The following is a 21975-nucleotide window of genomic DNA, read 5'->3' on the forward strand; positions in this document are numbered from 1 at the left end:
ATAGAATCTTACATAAATGTGTATGGGGTGGGGTGATTCGTAATCTATTTTTTTTAAATGGAATATATTGTATCTACTTCCCTGCATATTGTTTTTTTCTCACTTAAATATATAGTAGAAACAGATGTAACGCCCTTTATTTCTTTACAAGTTAGTTCTCTATTTTCTTGTCTGTCATGGTTTGGGTTTTGTCCACTAGAAACAATGCTGCTAGACTACCATCCCGCATGTCCCTGTGGCGGCTTTCCCCTAAGTGGAGTCACTTCCCGGGACAGTGATTGTGCTTCTGCTTGTCTCAGTTTTTGTTACACATTCAACCATTTGATGACTATTTTTTTTTAATTGAGCTAAAATTTATGAACAGTGAAACGCACACATCTTCAGTGTGCAGTTCATTGAATTTTGACCAATGTGTATTTTCATCTTGACAAATACTCTCATGTGTACACCCCAAACAAGATCTAGAACATTTTTAGCACTTTTGAAAGTCCTAGGGGTGGCTGGTTAGCTCAGTTGGTTAGAGCGCCGTGCTCTTAACAAAAAGGTTGCTGGTTTGATCCCCGCATGGGCCACTGTGAGCTGTGCCCTCCACAACTAGATTGAAACAACTACTTGACTTGGAGCTGATGGGTCCTGGAAAAACACCGGGAGGGGAGGGGAGGGGAGGGAGGGGAGGGGAGGGAGGAGGAGGGAGGGAGGAGGAGGGGAGGGAGGAGGAGGAGGAGGGAGGAGGAGGAGGGGAGGGAGGGAGGGGAGGGGGGGAGGGGAGGGGAGGGGGGAGGGGGGAGGGGAGGGGAGTCCTCTGGTGTCTTCTCTCAGGCAATCTCTACTCTGTCATAGGCAACCACTGTTCCAGTTCTTTCCCCATAGATTAGTTTGCCTTTTCTTGACCTTCATACATATGGAGTCATATGATATGTACCTTTTTGTGTCTGACTTATTTTGCTGAATGTGAAGTTTTTGAGATTCATCCATGTTTTTGTTTCTGTTACATCAGTTGTTTGCTTTTTTTCTGGTATCGGCGATGCAGTATTTCACTGTACATAAATACTACAATTTATTTTATCCATTCTCTTGTTGATGGGCATTTGCATTTCTAGTTTGGGAGAATTGTGGGAGATATTTTTGTATAGATTTTTTTTGTGTGTGGGCCTGTTTTTGTTTCTCTTGAGTAAATACATATCAATAGAACTGCTGGGTTATGTGATAACTAGATGTCTAACTTTATAAAAAACGACTAAATGGTTTTCCAAAGTGGTTGGGGAATAAGTATTTTTAATTTAGAACATATTGTTAGTTCCTTTAATAAAGGGCTTCAACTCAACATTTCTACCAGTGACCCTCCACCTGCAACAAGTGTTTCTTTCTCTTTAATTTTTTCCAGTCTAATGGAGCTGAAGGGAGATCTCATCTTTACTTTAATTTGCAGTTACCTAATTGCTAAAGATGGCATCACCATTTCTTTTTAAAGCTTCCCAGAAGATTCTAGGGTTGAGAGTGAAAATATAGGGTGATGGTGGGAGGAAGGAGAGGATGACAGCTTCAGTTAATAGTGTCAAGATTGAAGGATGGATGTTTTTCATTTAGGATTGGGGAGACTTGAACAGATTTGTTTGCAGGTAGGTTAGAGATTGGTGAGAAGTTAAAATTAGTTTTTAGAAACATTGAGCATGTTAGGTCTGAATGTTAGAGACCTTGACTTAATGTTAGGTCTCTGAATGTTAGGTCTCAGAGACCTTGACTTACAGACAGAGCCGTGTCTGCAAGAAAACAACAAAATGTCTGTTGGCCTGCAGACATAGCCAAACTTTTGATAACAGAAAATGCCACAAAACAGCTACTGGCTTACAGGCAGTCAGCATTTTCTATTCAAACAATGCTACCCTGTCAGCACAGTCCCTATAAAACCTTCCTCACCCCCCTCCCTTGGGACTGCAAGTCAGACTCCTTTAGACGTGCAGCCCGGGCTATAGCTGTCTTTGTTCAGCCCAATAGACTTTCTCTTAATAAAATAGACTTGCTCTTAATAAAATAGACTTTCTCTTAATAAAATAGACTTTCTCTTAATAAACTTTCTTAACTTGCCTGACCATGTGTGTTCCTTGATCGGCTGGCCTATCAGAGCAGAGATGGGATTAAGAAGGGAGATGAAGGACCAGGAACAGGAAGAACGCTGAACACAAAATGCACAGTTGCCTAGAAGCATTTTGTACAGAGCCTCAGGGCTTCTTGTATCAGGGGGGCACACTCATTGATATTCATTATCATTTGCATAGTCATTAAACTTTCAAATAGTCTTGTTTAAAAGGATTAACCTTCACTCATCTGGAAAATTTTGCCATCCAGACTGGCTCACCCCAAATGTTTCTGTCTATTCGGATGTCTGGTGCGTGACTAATGCAGCCATGTGTGTGCAGCCCACACAGGCCCGGTTTCTCTCTCAACTCTTGTATCAAGAATGGACTCGTTGTGGGAAGGGAGTACTTTGTAAGATGACACCTCATCTTAACTGAGGGAGGTGGAATCTTCGGGTAAGATCTTGAGGCTTACACAAGTACAAGAAATAGAAATTGCCCTGTGTCATGCTGGAAAAAGTGAGCTTGGTGCCTGTTTGGAGAGTAGAGGGCCTTGTGTACATGAGCAGCATGTACCCATGTGCAGAATGTATCAATGTATCATCTCTGTTAGCTGCTTATTTGTTACTACTAAATAGTGCTGTAAGTAGCAAAACAGGAAGTTCTCAGCTGGAAACTGAAGGAGGAAGCCCCCTGGGAGTACTATTTACCTGCTGAATTTAGCCCAGTGTAAGGACTGTTATTAATTATGGAAGAGGGGCCAAGAAAAGCCAGTAATCCCTGAGAGGAAAGAAAAGTTCCCACTGGCCTTGACCCTGCCTAGAGAAATCCTGTCTGAATGGGCTCCATCGTTTTCCTTTAGAAGGAAAGAATCTAGTATAGATATTTGCAGCAGGATATATCTTTAAAAATGTGAGACAATGGAAGAAAAACTCAAATATAAACAGCCTGTGCCCTTGTGTGTCTGTGGGGGGGCGGGGTTGTGGATCTAGGTGTGGGGACATTGTTGCAATAATCCCCATGAACAAACCAGGAAAGGACAGAGACCAAGTGGGGATGAATTGATAGATTATGGAGTCCGTTCAGGCAACTCTCATTGTAATTCTTTGTAATCAGCGGGATAATTTGTATCAAAATCTGGTCATCAGTGTTTGATATAATAATGTATCCTTTTCAATGTGGTTTAAGGACAAGGAAATGTTACAGAATCCTTGGAGTTCTGGAAGAGGCAACACTAATCTATATAGGAAAAAAAACAAACCAGTGCTTGTCTCCGGGAGGGTGTGGACAGGGATTGATGGGGAGGGGTGTGGGAAACGTACTCTTGACAGTAATGTCCTCTATGTTCATAAGGGTTCCGGTTACACAGGTGTATGCATTGCTCAGAATTCCTTGAATGGTATGCTTAGGTTTGTGTATGTAAATTGTGTGTGTGTGTGAGAGTTCCATCTCATAAAAAGAAGGAAAACTACAACCAAGCCAAAAAATGTGCAATCCAGTAGTGGAATTATTTTTCTTTAGCTTCCTAGTCAACTGGTGTTATAAGGAACTCATAATTTGGAAAAATAGCATGAAATTTATTACTAAGATGAGATTGTAAGAATCTTAATTCAGTAAGAAAAAACTTTTTTTTTTTTTTCCGTTTAGTAACTAAACCATTGCAGATGGTCAGTCATTCTTAAAGATTTCTTCAGAAATTTGCAGCTAGTAAAGTCAAAGCTGCCTGGTTAATAACAAGTGTGAAAGAGGTGTGGCCTTTTTTTTCAGCCAAGATAGGATAGCCAACTTCAACAGCTCAAGCAGCAGAGCAAGTAAGGACAAACCTCTGCCTCCAGATTATGAGTTTTATGAGCTATGATCACGTATTACTTATTTTCACAACTTGACTTAAGGGAAACTTGGAAAAGTGACCACAAGTTTGCAAAGCATCTCACTAAAATATATACGAGATTACTCATCAGTGACGTTACCACGTCAACAAAGAAAACATGGAAGATATGAACTAAGAGATCTTAAAGAGCCTACGTGGTTTAGGGCTACTGGACACCAAATACACCCTGGGTTTCTTACAGGCACATATTGCATTGGTCTTTCTTGTCCTCTTGGAGTTTGGTGGGGCTTTGTGATTTACTTTCGCAATGATGTGTGAACTAAAGTGATGAGTGTCATTTCCAAGAGGAAGATTTAAGCTGAGGTTACCAGGTTTAGCCAATAAAATTACAGGACACCCAATTAAATTTGAATTTCAAATAGACAGCTAATAGGTTTTTTGTTTGTTTGCTTGTTGTTTTTTTTACTATAAATATGTCTTATGCAGTATTTGGGACATATACTGAAAAATGGTCTGTTATTTGTCTGAATTCAAGTTTAACTGAGCGTCCTGTGGTTTATCTGGCAACCCTACTTTAAGTGCCAATGTGTGATTCTGTGTTTTCCCGAAAGTAAGACCTAGCTGTACAATCAGCTCTAATGCATCTTTTAGAGCAAAAATTAATATAAGAACTGGTCTGATTTTGCTATAAGACCAGAGATATAATATTATAATATAATATAATATAATATAATATAATATAATATAATATAATATAATATAATATAATATAATACAATAGTACCGGGTCTTATATTAATTTTTGCTCCAAAAGACGCATTAGAGCTGATTGTCCGGTGAGGTCTGATTTTCGGGGAAACAGCGTTCGTCTTGTGTTCTCCATCTCTCTGGCATAGTGATAATCAATCCTGAGATGGTAGATGCTCCATCAACCTGTGTATCTAAGGGAATATGATGAGCAGAGTCCCCTGCTGACCTGCAATGGACGTGTAGCATATTCAAGAAATAACCTTGGTTGGTTAAGCCCCGGGAATTTGGGGGCTGGCTGCTACCACAGCATACCCTAGCCTATATCCTGATACAGACACTGCCTGACTCTGAACCCTGCCATATCTCATTCTGTAGGATTGGCGGTCTGTAGTGTAGCCTGTGTATTTTTTTCTTAATAATTGAGTTATTGTTCTGCCTCTCCCTCTTAAGGTGGACTTAGGTGAAGGCAAGATTTGCTTCTGTTGTGAAGAATTTCAACCAGCCAAATGCACAGACAAAGAAAATGCCTTGAAACTCTTCCCGGTTCAGCCTTGCAGCGCCGTTCACCTTCTACTTAAGGTACCCGAAATGGATTCCAGCAATAGATACACCGCAGGGTCCCCAGAGAAGGCATAGTTACTTGAAATATCCCTACCCCGTGACCTCCTTCAAACAGTGACACTGCTGAAAGGAGACCTGAGCAACCCCTCATCAGGGACCAAGAGACAGAATTGAACACAGGAAGAGCCACAGATTATTGTGTGTCTCTTAAACTATATGTGGATGGCTTTCTTTGTGTTCAAGAGTTATATGATAGTAAAAAATGTAAAGGAGCCTAAATATACACATATGTATGTATATGTGTTTTTATACACGTGTTCATACGTACACAGATATATGTAGCTACATATATATGATGTAGCTTTTAAGAAAACCTGTAAATTGCATGCCCATTTGTCATTGTTCTGATAGTCCGTTGTTCATGTAAATGAGCGCTGCCATTGTAGGACACATAGTCTAAGGAGAGATATTGGCCAGAAAATACAAGAGAAATTCAAGCACTTCTTGTGTAAATGCAGCAACAATACTAAGCAAGAGAGATGAAAAACAAATGATCCCAGTTGAAGAGAAATACAAAATTAACCTTTATTTGGGAATTGGATGAAAATTGTGTCCTGACTTAAGGCACATTAGCCCAGTGGGTGACAAAATGGGTTGGTGAATCCTGAGGTGTTAGCTTTTGGATAGTCGACTACTAATAGCTTTCTTTAGATCTTTGTTTTGGGTTTGTTTTTTGTGGGGAGCAGGAATCTCTAAGCAGAGAGAGAAGCTGCCAGCTCTCTGGGTTATGCAGGATGTAAAAATGGCCCTCTTTCTTTGGCTTCTGGTTTTTTGGTAGCTGAGTCACCCCCATACTTTCTGAGCCAGGACTGAGCTTGGGGAAATCCCCACTCAGGAGCCAGGACTGTGGCAACAGAAAGTTTTGGAATCGCCTTTGCTGCTATTTTGAGATGTGTGTTTATAAGAGAAAAGCCCTGTTTACACTTGGGCGGCCTGCCCCCTCCGTTGTCCTAGTTGCGTGCCCCCAGCAGCTCTGCCAATAGCTCCTGAAATAGAATCAGTGGCCACAAATCAAGCAGCCAGCTGTCCTGGTGCGGGGCTGTGGGAGGGGGAGGCTGGGAATTGATGTCACTGGGGGACGCCAACTTCGGAAGAGAAACTCATTGCTCTCCTGGAAGGAATGTTTCCAGACAGCAGTCTGAGGCTTGCAAAAAGAAATATTGTAGTATCTGGTCTTTTTGGGACAGGAAGTTTCTAGGATAAGTTTTGCAAATTAAGAAGTACTCGCTATTGCATGAGAGTCATAATAATCACCAGCATTTATTTCGGCACTTACTGTGTGCATTTTTCCTAAGCCCTGCAACGTGCATTTTCTCATGAGGATTGTCTTATTGGGACAGTATTATTATTATTATTTTTTTAAGGTTTTTATATTGCATTCTGGTCACGTGCTTTGCAATACTCAGTGGTTTCATTGTTTCCTTGTCCTAGAAAGTCCTTTTCGCCTTGTGTGCCTTGAATGCCCTGACCACCACCGTCTGCTTGGTGGCAGCCGCCCTTCGCTACCTCCAGATATTTGCAGCCAGAAGATCCTGCAGCGTAAGTCCGTGCGAGGTGGCTCCATGACTGTGTTTCTGCCGAGCCAGCCCAGGACCTGTCTGTGTGATCCATTGTTTTTCTCTTCCAGCCTTTGTAGTGAAGGCTGTTGACTAACGGAGGTGCTGTTTACTTAGGATGAATCCCAGATTTCGGCTGAAGAAGTGGAAGAACACGGACACATCCCAGACCCTGACGATTTCGTGCCGCCAGTGCCTCCCCCTTCCTATTTCGCCACATTTTACTCGTGCACACCCCGGATGAACCGCAGGTATCATTCCTAAGCTTCCCCCAACCCCGGTTCTATTTGGGATGCTGGGGTACTCTTGGACTTGAAGACTGAAGGGACTCCAGAACTCATAGCATGAGCTCTGACTTCTCTCTGAAATCTAGACATACTGAATTATTTTTTTAGGATTTTCTATTTCTCTCTCTCTCTCTCTCTCTCTCTCTCTCTCTCTGATAAACTGCATGAAACCAAAGAAAAGTCAAACCTTGACCTAAGGATATACTTTTTCAATTTCAATTAGCTTCCTAGGAAAAGTGACACCTAGTGAGATAACTGCTGTAATTTGACATGATTGAGAGCTGCTGTTGTCATGGAAACGTGCTCAGTTAGGCCAAATCGATGTTCATTATAACACCATCAGCAGGTCCCCAAATCATGAAATTCTTCCCAGCCATTAAAAAAAGATGAATTATTAATTACTTCTCTCGGGTCTAGAAAAATTAGACGCTACGCTTAGTTTCCTTTTCAAATTCTAGCTCAAAGCTTGATCATTGGTTTCTTAACTCTTAGGAATTATTACTTGTAGAATTGTTTTTCTGTAGAATGAAATGCTGCATGCCTTACTCTGATTCTTAGTGACTTCTAGAATTGTAACTCTGTTGAATAACCGCATTTATTCATTCAACAAACACTGTACTCAATCCGCTGCTTACTAGTCACTGTGCTGCGTTCTTGAGCTTCAAAATGAGTTAGACTCACCTTCTCCCCTTATCAAGGAGCTCCCAATGTAGGTCATTCAAAATGAATGTTGTTAGGATCACAGTAGTACTCAAAAGAGAGAGTTTGAGCACACAGAGGGCCACCTAACCTGGTGGGTGGGCTGCAGAGAGCGTGAAGGAAGAGCCAGCCAATCAAGGGTGGCTTCCTAGAGGAAGTGATCTTAAGCTGAATTTAGAGGATAAGCAAGCCTATGTTTAAGCTTCCAAAAAGCATCTCTACATTCTGCAGAAAGGCTAGTGTCTTTAGCTCGATATTCAGGAGGCCAGGAAGTTTTACTTTTTAATCCCGGAGGTACTGGTGGAGAGCCGTCAAACAGATTTGATGCCAAACTTGGGTTTTTTTGAAATCCATTTTTTAATGCTCAGGGCAGCCATATGTGACTTTGAAACAGGTCACAGCGGGAGCTACCACCAGGTGCTTTTCATGTTCTTTTCAGTGGGTCCTCTTTTTGACTTGTCCCTGTGAGTCATACCTAAACCCCATCTCCAGACTGTCCCCTTCTCACCGCCAAGGCCGAGGCAGAGGTTAAGATGCCCACGAAGCCAGAGGGATGGCAGCTGGCTGGGCAGGTGGGGCTGGGGCGGCCTGGGGGACATCGCAGCTTCCCTGTGGTTTAGGGAGTGAGTGGTATATGGAAATTTTAAAGTCTCAGGGGTCAGGACAGCTTCCCTAGTCTCTTAAGAAATGAGCCAAGAGTTACAGGGGCCAGAGAGACAGAGCAACAAAACCCATATTCTTTGTGTACACTAGGACACATTTGCTAAAATCTTAGCCCAGTCTCAGGCTGGGTACAGAGGGCACATGTGAGGACAGTAAAAATGCCTGTTATTTCCTGGTTGGGAAGAGAAATGCCCTCTTCAAGAGGAATTCCTTGGCCCCTGGAGGCTGTGGATGAGCCCTCGGTTGACCTAAGAGGAGGCAACAGACAGATTCAATTTCCTGCAGTAGCAGAAAGGGAAAGTGACTCATATGGGTTTAGAGGTCGTGCTGTCCAACAGAGCCCTGTAGATGGCCCCGACCTTCCCTTCTCCTCTCTGCTCCTCCACGGTCATGTTTAGCAGTGTGGGTGTTTCTGCTCTTGGAGGATCTGTATGCTTCCCTGGATTTGTCCTTCCCGGTCCTGAGACAGCCCGTGGCCAAATCCAGGTTGGAAGATAGACAAGTTTCTCTTCAAGAAGGGCATTACCATTCAGAATTTTCCAGAAGGAATCGGGGTGAGGTGGAGGCGGGAGGGTGTTAAAGCAAAACACCTTTGTGAGAAAGAAGACACTGCTTGTCCTAAAATATATACCTGGAGTGCTAGATCATATCTCCAAAGGGCAAACACTCTCCTTTTCTGAAGTTCTACCAATATCGGAGTGCAGCCCACTTTCCTTTTTAAAATGGCTAAATGTATTTACCTTTAGATACATCTTTCATCAAAGATAGTTTTAAGTTTCGCTGACTTTGCTAGAGTCTCAGTCTAAATCAACGTTGTAGACACTGGCTGTTTAACCCCAACTGGTAATTTTCTTTCTCGCAAGCAGGCAGGCAAAATATTAACGAATGTTTTCTTAAAATTTCTGCGAGTTATGTTAAATGTTTTCACGCAATCAAGGCTCCCCATTTCCTGTGAAGCATTATGACCTCTAAGAAGAGGTTTATTTATTTAACTTCTATAAATACAACCACTTCATACAGTGGTATCTTCTTGAGAAAGGGTTCCTCAAGTTACCGTCATAAACAGAAGCTTTGTTGCAGTCAAGGCTTCTGTCCAAAGATGGGGTATCTATTTTGTGAATCGATTGGTAAGCACCGGAGCTGGCTGCACAACCTGTCTCCATAACTCTAGGGAGTCCCGCATTCTCAGAAGTTGGCTTGAGCCAGGAGTCAAAAAGGAGAGTCTCCCAACTATCTGGGGAATGTGGTCGTGGTTGTACCCTGGGAATGTTCCCCGCTGTAGCAAATTGAAGAGGGAGGAAGAGCCAGATTAATCGGGGCATTTCTGAAAGATGAAGACAACAAAGCTCGTCCATTTCCTTTCCTAACAAGCTTCAAAACCCACTGTCAAGTGGAGCCAGGCTGTGCTAGGGGTTCACCCCATGCTCAGCTGTTGGGCAGAGCACCCCTGCCTCGCTCCCCTCTCCAAGGCAGCAACTCTACCCCCATGTGCCCAGTAAAGGGCACGGCTTTTCTGGTACGTAGATGAAGATCACTCTTTGGTCCAGGGCATGGTAGTTGCTGCCATCACCCTTGGATGAGTTCTCAAGGCCTATTTGTAGCATCCAAGCAGAACAACATATTTTGCATGGTCTGTTTAGGTTTCCTGTTCATCTTTCAGTGCTCAGGAACCGCAACCAGGGAAGGTTTCCTGGAGACTTTGGGATGAACGTGGAAGAGCCCAGGCTCTGCTAGAATCTCTTAAAAGGGTGACCCTGGGTGGATCTCTTACCATTTCTGAGCCTCAGTTTCCTTATTCACCTGCATTGTTACGTGGCTGCGGAGAGGATTGTTAAGAGATCATGGGAAAAAAAAAAAAAAAAATTTCCGAAAATAAAAGCTTAGACTATGCTCAACATTGTTAGTTGCCTGGTTTAAAATGTCCTTGGCATGTATCTTACTCTTAAGAAACATCTAGCCCTTAATCGTACCCCTACCTTACCAGGTAGCCGTTTTCCTAAGACACTCATTCTTAATACACATCTGATCACCTTTCCCAGATATAACAGGGTTTTAGTTTCAGCCACCGTGATGCATTTCTGTTTGCGGTGGTCTCAATCGTGGTTGTGCATTGCAATCACCTGGGGGCACTGACAACCTACAGATACCTGGGGCCCATCACAGACAATTAGAGCAGAATTTCTAGAAGTGAGGCTAGGCCATCGGTAGTTTAGAAACCTTCCTAGGTGATTCTACTCTGTAGCTGAGGTTGAGAGCCACAAGGAATCAGGAAACAACCTGCCAGGAGCTAGCAGACCCATTTCCCTCCATGGGTCCTTATTTACCCGAAGAGATAAAATAAGGAAAAGCTGCTGAATAGGAAAGAAACTTTCTTTCTGCATCAACTCCAACAGGATCTTTCATCAAAATGAGGCTTTCCTGGTCATTTTCATAACCACCATAGACACCATTTATTTTGCGTTTGATTTGGATAGTGTGTCCCTCCACCCCTGACCCACCAAGTTGTTGTTTTTTTGTCTTGATGAGATTCTGTAGTAGTTTAGGATCTAAAAATGGAAGGCTTTTCCTGTGAACTCTTGGCCCTAAGCCAGCCCTCTCTTCTCTGCGAACATACTGTATAGGCAGTTACTGGTCTGGGAATATAAAACAAAGACCACCAGGGCTAACAAGCAAACAGGGATATTACCTTTCCCGGCAAGGGCACGGCAGTGAAGAGATGCTGGCAGAATTGGCAGAACGGGAGCAGTCAGGGTTTGTAAGTGCCAGAAGGATGGCTCATGAGGGTTGTGCTAATTAAGGATTAAAGACTCGCCCTTGGGAGGACAGAAGGAGTCCCTAGGTCTCATTGAGGAAAACAAGTCACCTTGTTCATTGCTCAGGGAAAGCGTCTTCAGTCAGGTCCAGGAAGGGCCTGGGATTCCTGGAGTTGCTTGGCGTTTAGTCTCTTTAAGTTTATGTCCATTTTTGCATTTCAAGAACAGATATTAATAGGGGGTGGCTGGTTAGCTCAGTTGGTTAGAGCGCCGTGCTCTTAACAACAAGGTTGCCGGTTCTATCCCTGCATGGGCCGCTGTGAGCTGCGCCTTCCACAACTAGATTGAAACAACTACTTCACTTGGAGCTGATGGGTCCTGGAGAAAACACACTTAAAATAAATAAAAAGTTTTAAAAAATTAAAGAAAAGAATCGATGTTAAACTTTGCTTTTTTTTCCCCTTCATTTTCCTATATTCCGTGGCCTGAGTACAGGTTTTTTTTTGGTCTTCTGTGTATTTTTAAAAAATTGAGATATAATTGAAATAGAATACAATTTCAGGTGTACAGTATAATGATTTGCTATTTGTCTATATTGCAAAATGATCACCACAATAATTCTAGTTAATGTCCATCACCACACGTAGTTTAAAAGTTTTTCTTGTGGTGAGAACTTTTAAGATCTACTCTCTTAACAACTTTCAAAGATACAATACGTATTATTAACTAGAATCACCACGCTGTACATTACATCCCCAAGACTTATTTATTTTATAACTGGAAGTTCCATTAAAAGGTACAAACTTCCATGTATTGTTAACTATTGTTTTTCATTTTAAAATTTATTTATTTTCAATTACAGTTAACATTCAATATTATTTTATATTAATTTTAGGTGTATAGCATAGCAGTTAGACATTTATATAATTTAATAAGTGATTCCCTTCCTCCGATTAGTTCCCACCTGGCATTATACATAGTTATTATAATATTTTTGTCTACATTCTATGTGCTGTACTTTATATCCCCATGACTATTTCGTATCTACCAATTTGTACTTCTTAATCCCTTCACCTTTTACACGCAGCTCCCAACCCCCTCCCATCCAGCAACCATCAGTTTGTTCTCTGTGTCTGAGTCTGTTTCTGTTTTGTTTGTTCCTTTTGTTCTTTAGATTCCATATCTAAGTGAGATCATATGGCATTTATCTTTCTCTGTTCGACATATTTCACTTAGCATAATACCTTCCTGTAGTTTTAACTATTATTTTTAAATGTATGTTCTTTGTTACCTAGATAATGTGTGTGTGTGTGTAATTTTCTATGGACACTGGCAGAACATCTTGTGGGTTTTTTCCTTTTGATTTTGCTGTTTTGCTATCAAGGAACCCTCACCCACAGGACAAAAACCGCAGTACCTGGCATGGAGCAAGCGCTAGTGTTTGCTGAACGAGGACCTTCAGAAAGGGTCACTGTGTGTTTCCTCCTGCAGTCTGCTGCTTTGTCTCTGAGCTATGATATTATTTGCTTTACTTGATCAAATTTATTTATCCTTTCAAATATTTTTTAACAAGTAGTGAGTTCCTGCCGTGAATCAGACCGTAGGGACACCCAGGCAGAAACTTGTCACATATTAATGTAAGAAATAATTGAGTTTCCCTGAGTCCCTGGTTTTGTTTTGTTTTGTTGTTTTTCTTTCAGGTGAAATTCACATAACATGAAATGAAACATTTGAAAGTGTACAATTGAGTGGCATTGAGCCCATTCACAATATGGTACAATCATCATCTCCATCTAGTTCTAAAGCATTTTCATCACCTCCAAGGAGATCCCGTACCATTAAGTGGTCACTCCCCATGACCCCAGCCCTTGGCAACCACTAATCTGCTTTTAGTCCCTTATGGATCCTTGTTTCCTGTTTGCCTAGTGGGTTTAAAAGGAATGATGGTATTGCCTTTTATACATTGTCACTTGCTGAAGGATAACCTTGTAGCGGCAAAGACCACCACGCAGGAGCTACTTATGTCAGACGGCCAGGCCCTAGAACGCGCTTCCTGATGCCTGCATGCTTTTCCTAGGATGGTTGGCCCCGACATCATTCCACTGCCGCATATCTATGGAGCACGAATCAAAGGTGTGGAAGTCTTCTGTCCTCTGGACCCCCCGCCTCCCTATGAAGCTGTGGTGAACCAGGTGGATCAGGAGCAGGTACTGTCCATAGAGGTCCTCTCTGGTATGTTGACCACAAGTAGGACAAGCACAGAAAGCAGAGGGAGACTATTTCTCGCCGATCTTGTTAAGTTCCCCGAGTCCAAGTGATGCTTGAGTTGTATATCAACAAATAGCCCTCTTTTTCCTGTTATGCAGGGACCATCATTCCGAATCCCAGAAGGATCAGAAGCTGCCACGAGCTCTTCAGAACCGATGTGCATGGCAGTGACTCAAGGTAATAAACCCATCATCGCTGCCCACGCTTGTGATTCAGTAAATTAAAACATGACAAAATAATGATCTGTATGATAGTTTGTTGGAGGTCAGATATTCTTGGAGCAAATGATTCAAGTAACAGCCTTTCCAGGTGTCAAAATACTAGCACCTTTGAGGGCGTATAAGTGGGAGTTAACATGTGAACAGAAACACAGATGTCCTTAGAGTCTTTTATGAATAACCAGCCAATTCTCAGGGTTTTTATTTTCTCCTGGGAAACTGAGATGCGCTCTTTTGAAGGGAAAAAAAGCATTTCATTTATTGCAGGCTGATTTGCTGTGAGGTTGTGCTATTATTTATGACCTAGGACCCAGGTCATGCTGCCTTAACGTGTAGTGATTTCTTATTTCCAAGTCCTGCATTAAAGACTAGAGTCAGTTTATATTTATCCTTGTAGCTTAAGGGAACGTTGTTACAGCTTTCTCTCTTTGAGCAGATTTTACGTGGCCCACAGAGTTGTCCACGAGCACAAATTTGCACATGGTGGTAAATAATGGATCAACTCTTAGCTCTTTTAGACAGAGATAATTTTTCAGCAGTGTGACTTAGAACTGGTTTCTGTTCTGTTTACCTTCCATCTTACACAGAATTATGCAGCAGTATTGTTTCCTAAGTGTGTTTGTAATTCTTCCATTTCTTAAAAAAAAGTTTCCAGACCATAGCTCAGGCTCACAAATGGCGTGATTTTCTTTTCCTGAGCAGAACGTACGTATCCAGTTCCGGAGTGGTTTTACTGATTCATTTAGTGGTCACTGGCTCTTTAACTTGGCTTTTTGGGAGTTTCACAGCCAGGCCGCTGATACCTCCTCTGCCTGCACTTTGTTTGCAGCCTGCAGGGGTTACCTTCCACCCAGTCTTGCTTATACTGAATGGTCAGAAGCTATAGGATGGCGAGGAGCTTTCTAATCCTCAAGCTGTGCCAGCGGGCTTCACTGGAGAAGATGCTAAGCACCTTTAGAAGAAAACCTGACATTTTCGCAGGGCTTCTTTATTTTGTCCTTGGATTTAAAAGTCTTTGTTTGTTTTAGGTCTGGAGGGGCAGCATTTCCCATCGTGTTGGGATATAAAAACCTACTGGGCCAGTAGCCTAAGCAAATGTTGTTAACTGCATTACCCTCGCCCCGGGCAGATTTGGGCTCACAGGTGTTTCCTGCCTGACATTTGGGAGGCTGCATCTGGGGCAATAATTTTTGTTTCTCCTCTTAAAAAAAAAAAAAATTCAGGTGGGGACATTCCTAACACACCTGGAGAAGAAAGCGCATCCATTTCAACACCCAGCTCAAACCTGCCGCATCCCGTGAGAAGCTGGAGAGCCCTGCAGCCCCTGAGGACAAGATCCAAGAGCGACCCCGTGCTCCATCATTCCGCGGAGAGAGGTGAGGTCGTGCCCCAAGCTTCCGGCAGGTGTCAGGTGAGAGCGGGTGGCTCTGCTCACCCCAGGCCCTGTCATGCAGGTTCAAGAGCTATCTCAAAGGAGGTGAACAGGTCTTGGGAACATCAGATATTTGACACACATATTAGGGATATACATCTGTCATGTCTTTTAAGGCTGGTAGGCTTTCTTTCTCTTTTTAAGTCATTTTCATCAAAAGTATTTGGTCACACATGATACTGTGGCAGGTACTCCACGAACAAAATAAGGCAAACCTAGGTTTCATTTCTAGATGCTCGCAATCCTGTGGGGATAAACATTCCCTCTCCAGGAAAAAGTCAAAGGGATGTACTTTTTTTAATCCCCTCTTCTATAATTTAATATTATAATAGTTACCTTTTTACTCTGCATGAGTAAGTTGAATTGTTTAAGTCTGACCTTGTTTTAAGAACTTTGGATGGAGTGAAACTCACACTCCCTCGCCTTCCCTCGCTGTTTTGAGTTTGTCTATGTGCAGATGTTTTTTTAATTAATGAAAAATTCTTTTTAATTTAAAAAATTTAAAATAACATTGCACCTTTTTTTCCCCTGAGTATATGAATTCCTGAACATCTCCAAATATGCCTTCATTGTAGAAAATTATAAAATATAAAGGAAACAAAGGAAGAAAAACGAAAACCTGTAATCCTACCAGCACCGGCTTCTTTCGGTGACCTGTTCTCACAGGTGGCCTATGCTCTCCTCACGCTCTCCACAGACAATATTCTCACCTGGCTCTCTCTGGGGCCCTGTGTCGCCCGTTAAAACAGCCCAGTTCCATCCCTCTGACAGCCTGTGTTGTTTGCCGCAGCTCTGGACTGACCGTGTGGGAGCCAGAGAGAACCCTCCTCTTGTCTCTACTGTGGCTTCTGAGTGGGGAGGAGTCCCACCACCTGGGACTGAGCGACCTCTGCAACCCCAGCGGGCTGGCAGCCTGGCCCCTCACCTCCCAGGCCCTTCTGCACTGCGGGTCTCTGCCCTCCCTGGCAAGTGGAGGACGCGAGCTGGCCACCTGCCAGCTTCACCAGGAACTTTGCTGTCTGCACAGCTTAGACAGATCTTTCCAGAACCCCTTTCCAGTCCACAGTGCTGCAGGGGCGAGGAGGACCCGTGTTTACCTGTTGGAGCCCTCCGTTGTGGAGGGGACCAAGTTGCCTTCAAGTGACTGAGTGTGCAGTCCTGCCACTGTCCTCACAGATGTGTGTCTGTAGGGAATGTTCCTGGAAGATTCCGGCTCTCTGTGATATGCCCATGGCCGCCTAGGAGGACCGCTGCCAACCCTTGATTAGAGATCCTCAAGCCTACCTTTCTTCAGAGGAAAAGGATGCTCCCCTTCCTCCACGTTGTCCCCTCCCCCCACTTCCTTTCTTCCCTGAATATCTCAATCCCTGCTTATCAGACCCGCACAGCCTGAGGGCTCCAGTGTCCTGTACACTGAAGGCTGCTGGCTGGCTTATGAACATGGGGAGACCAGGCTCCAGTTTCCCTTCACCCACTCGACAGTGTAGAAATATTCTGCCCTTCCTTGTGCCCTTGCTGAGTAGGTAGTTGTGGAAATTAGAGCCTGAGGTGGATTTCCCAGGCCGGCTGTTGACTTCCGGAATGATGTGTTGTTTTCCTGCACCTAGACTGCTCTCTCTGTAATAGTCACCCGTAGAGCTGCTGCACAGCCGTGGTGTGAGCACTGGTAATATAAGTCAGCACAGTGCCCCTGACGATGTTAGGACAAAGGTACAGTCAAGACAGACATTCCATCCACCCCACAAGTCTCGTCTCTCCTCAGTCCTTCTCTTTAAGTGGCTCCTTCATCCTCCCCCCTTGGAATGTTCTTTCATCGGTCAACTTTTTTTGGTTTTTGTTTCTGTCTGCTTGCCCCATCCATCCCCATGTATTGGCCATCATCCCGTGAAACTGATTGATGCCCCATTATGGTTTGCCTTCTGGATGCTCTTCTCTATCCTCTGTCTTTACCTTGGGGGGTTGTGTTTTATGTGGCGCAATAAACTATCCTGGGGACACATCCTATTGGAACTATACTTCAGGAAATAAGCTTTTGTCCTAGTGGTTGGTTTTGGTTTCCTTTTCCTTTTGCAAAATGAAAAGCAAGATGTGCATGGCCGTCGGCATTTGTCACGAGCTTTCCACGCTGAGTTCAGTGATGTGTGTGGTTTCAGATGCAGGCGTGGGGTTCACAGGGGCATGGCCAATGGGTACGTGTTGTTTGTCTTTGCCCACAGCCGCCCCTGTGCTCAGCTGTGAAGCTGCAACTCAGACGGAGGGAAGACCGGATCTGGCTGCTATGACCTTGAGGAGGGGTTTGAGACCCAGAGCTTCGCGATGCAGACCCCGGTCTTTAATAGATTACAGATCTTACATAGACACCAAGCTGCTGGTGGCAAGGTTCCTGGAGCAGTCCTCCTGCAGTATGACCCCGGACATCCATGAACTTGTAGAAAACATTAAATCTGTTTTGAAGTCTGATGAGGAGCACATGGAGGAAGCCATCACAAGTGCCAGTTTCCTAGAACAGGTAGTTTTATTTTTAATATCTGCTGTGAGTCAGATCACTCATTTCCATTCCAGCCGACGTGGCTTCTCCAATTTCCTGTCCAAGGCACAGTAAGTTCATGGTCACTGTATCCAGGGAAATGTGGTTAGGAGGTCTGTGAAGGGAGAGACAGGAAGCTAGAGCACTTTCTTTTCAGGTGGGGTGACTTTTCCACAGAGTTCTTGGCACAGAGGAAGACAAACCCACTTTTTCCAGGGTGTGGAAGCATGCCTGAAAACAAAAATGTGGGTGTCGCTTGGAGGTAAAATCCAGGGGTATGGGCCGTGTGGCTCTCACGCAGCATTTGATTGCCTATCTTGAAAGTTTCCCTTGATATGGCATGTTTTTGACAATGATAGACATACATGAATTTTCATATTGGCAAGATTCTGGGAGCTGTTCAAATTCCCATGAAATGTTTAGCAAGATACCTAAGCTGATAGGACTGAAAGGAATAAACACCTTTTCCTTTTCATAGGTTAAAAAGTACAAGCAATCCCCTAAACAGAAACCACCAGGGAAAAGAAACACTTGGGCATGTAAATGGTCCACATCCATGTCAGGTTTCTCATCTTTAAAGTGAAGGGTTGAACTAGGTGGTCTCTACACCTGTATTTCTGAATGAAGGGAATTTCCTTCTGATAAGAACTGGCGACGGGTCCCAGCTTTAATTAACCACCTTTTTAAAAAAGCAGTTACCTTTGAGGCATTTGTTCCATTGTTCCATGTATGTGGGCTGCCTGTGGAAGACATCCATGCACAATGGTACCTGGCTGTACCTGTGTGCATTAAAGTGCCCGACAAATAATGCCTGAGTTGAATTGGGCTGATTCTCAGGGTCATTACCAACTATAGGACGCTAGGTAAATTTTTAGGCAGATTGAATAAATCCCCCGTCACTTCCTTTTTGTTGCCCCTTTTCATCTGTTGGCCTCTTCATACAGAGGCCAGAAGCCAAATTCTCTCCCAGCCCCTCAGGGGATCCAGGAGAGCAGAAGAGCGATTTGATTACTCGCATGAAGATGTACGTGAACTGTGGACACTCTCGTGGTCTGCCTCCTAACAGCGGTCGGCCAGTATGGGGTCAGGCTCCAGTTAGTAGCTGGTGCAGGGGAGACATTTACAACCTGGTGTCCCTCGTCTGCTCCAGATGTCATTCCCTGCCTCATACCCTCTGTCCATCCCCGATACCTGCTAAACAGGAGCAAGTATTTGGAGTCACTTCTCAAAGGCTTCCAAGCTCTGGTGAGGTAAGAGCCGGAGCATCTGCCAAACAGTTGGTCTGGACCTTCTGCAAAGTCTTTTGTTCACTGGAAAATCGCTCTGGGGAAGAAGAACAAGCACTTAGAGTCCAAAAGACGCTATCGCTACAAATATTTGCTGGACCTTTGTGCACAGACTGGATAAAAGTTGAGGTACTGGGATTGTGGCAATCGCCTTAGCTCATCCGCTGAAGCCTTGCAGGACTGGAGCCCCACGGTGATGGCTCAGAATGCCACACCTTCCTCAGACAGAAGGAGGCAGGGGCAGGGAAGAGGAACCTTTATTGCTCACTCTACCCAGATTTGGCACATTTTCACTTTCTATTACTAGAATGCATTTTTAGATCCATTTTGATTTTACCAATATCAAAACCATGGGTCTGAACATACACATAAGAACAGTTGACATCTATGAAAGTTGGAATTGTCTTCTTAGTCAGGAAACAAGGACAGGCCTTAGGACAAATAATAATAGAATGTTAGCAAATCTAATGTCACGTCTCTTTGGGGGATTAACCTTTTAATGACCTTAAAATCTCAGAATGGTACAAACTAAACAAAAAGTCATCCCAAAGATCATTCTATGATGTTGGTGATAATAAAGCACCTGGGTTTTCCCCAAGGTGCTAACAGATTAGGTCATATAGACGTGACTGCACAATTTAAAATATGTGTATGACCTGGACAGTTCTCATCAATCTCAATTGGATGAGGAGTTTCCCTTATTTTTGCCATTTTTATAAAGTAAGTGATATCATGATATATTTAAAGTTATGTATGTGGCACATTGCAAAAATAGATCTACCGTGTTTCCCCAAAAATAAGACCTAACCGGAAAATAAGCCCTAGCATGATTTTTCAGGATGACATACCCTGAACATAAGCCCTAATGCGTCTTTTGGAGCAAACATTAATATAAGACCCGGTCTTATTTTCGGGGAAACACAGTAGCAGTGGAACCATTCTTAAGAGATTCTACAAATAAATCGGCCTAGTTGTGATGTTGTTTATTGTGTTGTTTATTGAAGGGTTATTAGGTCAGTTGGGAGCATCATTGGATTGGTTCACGTTTTATAAACTTATTACCTGGTCACAATACCAAACCAATGGTTATCAAATTTTCAAGTCTATCGGTATCACCTGGGTTCTTGTTAAAAGTACAGATACTTGAGCCCCACTCCGGACTCACGTGTCAGAATTGGTGTGGGAGCAGATGGGAATCCACGTTTCTGACAGGCTCCCTTCCCCTCCTGTAATGTGCAGACCCCAGTGAGAATCACTGGCTTAGACCACAGGGAAAGTGGAAAAAAGATGATGAGGAGAATGTTAAATATAAAGCAAGACCTGGCAATAGATGAGTCAGTGAAGTGAGGCAGGTCTACCGTTGAAACCATAGGAAATTTGGGGAATTTGTTAGGAACATTAGAAAAGAGGCAATATGTTAAGAATCTCTCTGGAATTTTGAATGGGTTCCCCTTTGGGGAAAAAAACAAACAAACAAACAAACAAACAAAAAACAGCCTTTTTTCTTTCTCAAGGCAACTAAACATTACATGGATGGATGTAGGAGGCAGATCCCAGGACCACATCTGGTGAAGCTTAACCCCTTCCTCCCTGTTTATTCTCCCAAAGATAATGGCCCCATTGCAGCCCAGCACTTCCGGGGCCCGCTTGCTACCCTCGCGGAGACAGCCTGGCCTGTTGCACCTGCGGAGCTGCGGAGACCTGAGCACTTTCGTGGCGGCAGGGAGGCCCCGAGCCGAGAGGAGGCCCCGGCGCGTGGAGGCTGAGCGGCCACACAGCCTCATTGGTGTCGTCCGAGAGACAGTCCTGTGAAAAGGAGGGGCCCGACCCCTGCAATGACCTGAGGAGCAGGCAAGAAGGAAGACGGCACCTGGGAGGCAGCAGGCCACTGGCGCGGACGGGAAGGATCCCCTTTCTCACCGTGTAGTTTCTGGGCTGGTGGTTGGGGTCCCCCTTTGGGAACTCTTCAAAAAGGAGGGCACTTCAGACGACATTTTGTTCCTGCTCTTTGGCTCCCCTTTCTGCTGACCGAGGTGTTCAAGGGGGAACGAGCAAGTTCTTCCCAGATGGTCTGGTTTTGGGGTGCATCCAGCTGGAGGCTGTGAAGGCATCCTCTCCTTCCTCTGCCGGGTCCCCTGCCCTGGTGTGGGCAGACCTGGGGCTGATGAGGCGTGGCCCCTCACCCGTCGTGGCGTGGCTCTCTTCCTCGTGGAATTCTCTGTCACTGGAAGGACAGATCTGCTGCACTGCTATTGATAGCTCCCTGCGGCCTTGCGCTCGGTGAGGAGGAATTGGCATGGAAGCAGGATGGATGATTCACCTTGATGTTCTGAAATCGTCCAACCTCATCTTAGGTCACCCTGAAATCACACTCTCTTTAGGAAAAACAGGAAACGTTTTCAGTGACAAGTTGTAATCAGAGACATTCAGGGAGCGTATTCTTGTGGATTCCCTTTATTTATGCTTGCAAAACTAGAGAAGGCTAAGGCAGAACTGAGAATAAAAATGTTTACTTTGGATCTCTGGGCTTGGTGTACAACATTTGTGTGCGCGGAGGTGGCCACGCCTTACTTGTCTGAGGGTTTGGAACTTGGAGCAGCGGTGGTCCGGTTTGGGCAGAACCACTTTAATCTCAGTGGCTTCCGATTCCCATGGATAACAACGTGTCCCTCATTCATTCAGCAGGTGCCTGGCTCAGTGCCTTCATGTTGCTGCTTGCTAGTGGAGCCACGAGCAATAAATCAGTCAAGACAGCACATTGGGGATTGGTGCTAAGAAGGAAGGAGGCAGTTGGAGAAGTCTCTGGAGGAAATGACATTTAAAGTGGACTATGAGGGATAGGGCATGGTGTTTTAGGCAGAGGGGATGAATGGCCAATACAAGGCTCTCCAGCACTCGAGGCTGCTGTGAAAGGAGCCCTGAACGAGAGGAGACGTAGGAGGAGCCTCAGGTTGGATTTTGTGCTGACAATGAGGTGCCATGGAAGAGTTTTCAACAGGAGTAACCGAT

General features: G+C 44.0%; 1 protein-coding gene across 4 annotated transcripts in view; it reads left to right on the forward strand.

Annotated features, from left to right (window-relative positions):
• Positions 1-21485, forward strand: part of ENTREP1 (endosomal transmembrane epsin interactor 1) — a 60837-nt gene extending 39352 nt beyond the window's left edge. For 3 of the 4 annotated variants that reach the window (XM_074330534.1, XM_074330533.1, XM_074330530.1), the window contains 8 exons: positions 5107-5235; positions 6709-6816; positions 6951-7084; positions 13313-13442; positions 13602-13680; positions 14945-15097; positions 17370-17662; positions 20481-21485. In XM_074330534.1, the coding sequence (XP_074186635.1) occupies positions 5107-5235; positions 6709-6816; positions 6951-7084; positions 13313-13442; positions 13602-13680; positions 14945-15097; positions 17370-17662; positions 20481-20732 (1278 nt within the window). In that variant the 3' untranslated portion in view covers positions 20733-21485. The remainder of the gene's footprint in view (positions 1-5106; positions 5236-6708; positions 6817-6950; positions 7085-13312; positions 13443-13601; positions 13681-14944; positions 15098-17369; positions 17663-20480) is intronic. The other variant, XM_074330531.1, reaches the window with a different exon arrangement.
• Positions 21486-21975: the final 490 nt, after the last annotated feature.

This window comes from Rhinolophus sinicus, linkage group LG04 (genome assembly GCF_036562045.2).
Source record: "Rhinolophus sinicus isolate RSC01 linkage group LG04, ASM3656204v1, whole genome shotgun sequence".
Taxonomy (NCBI): Eukaryota; Metazoa; Chordata; class Mammalia; order Chiroptera; family Rhinolophidae; genus Rhinolophus; species Rhinolophus sinicus.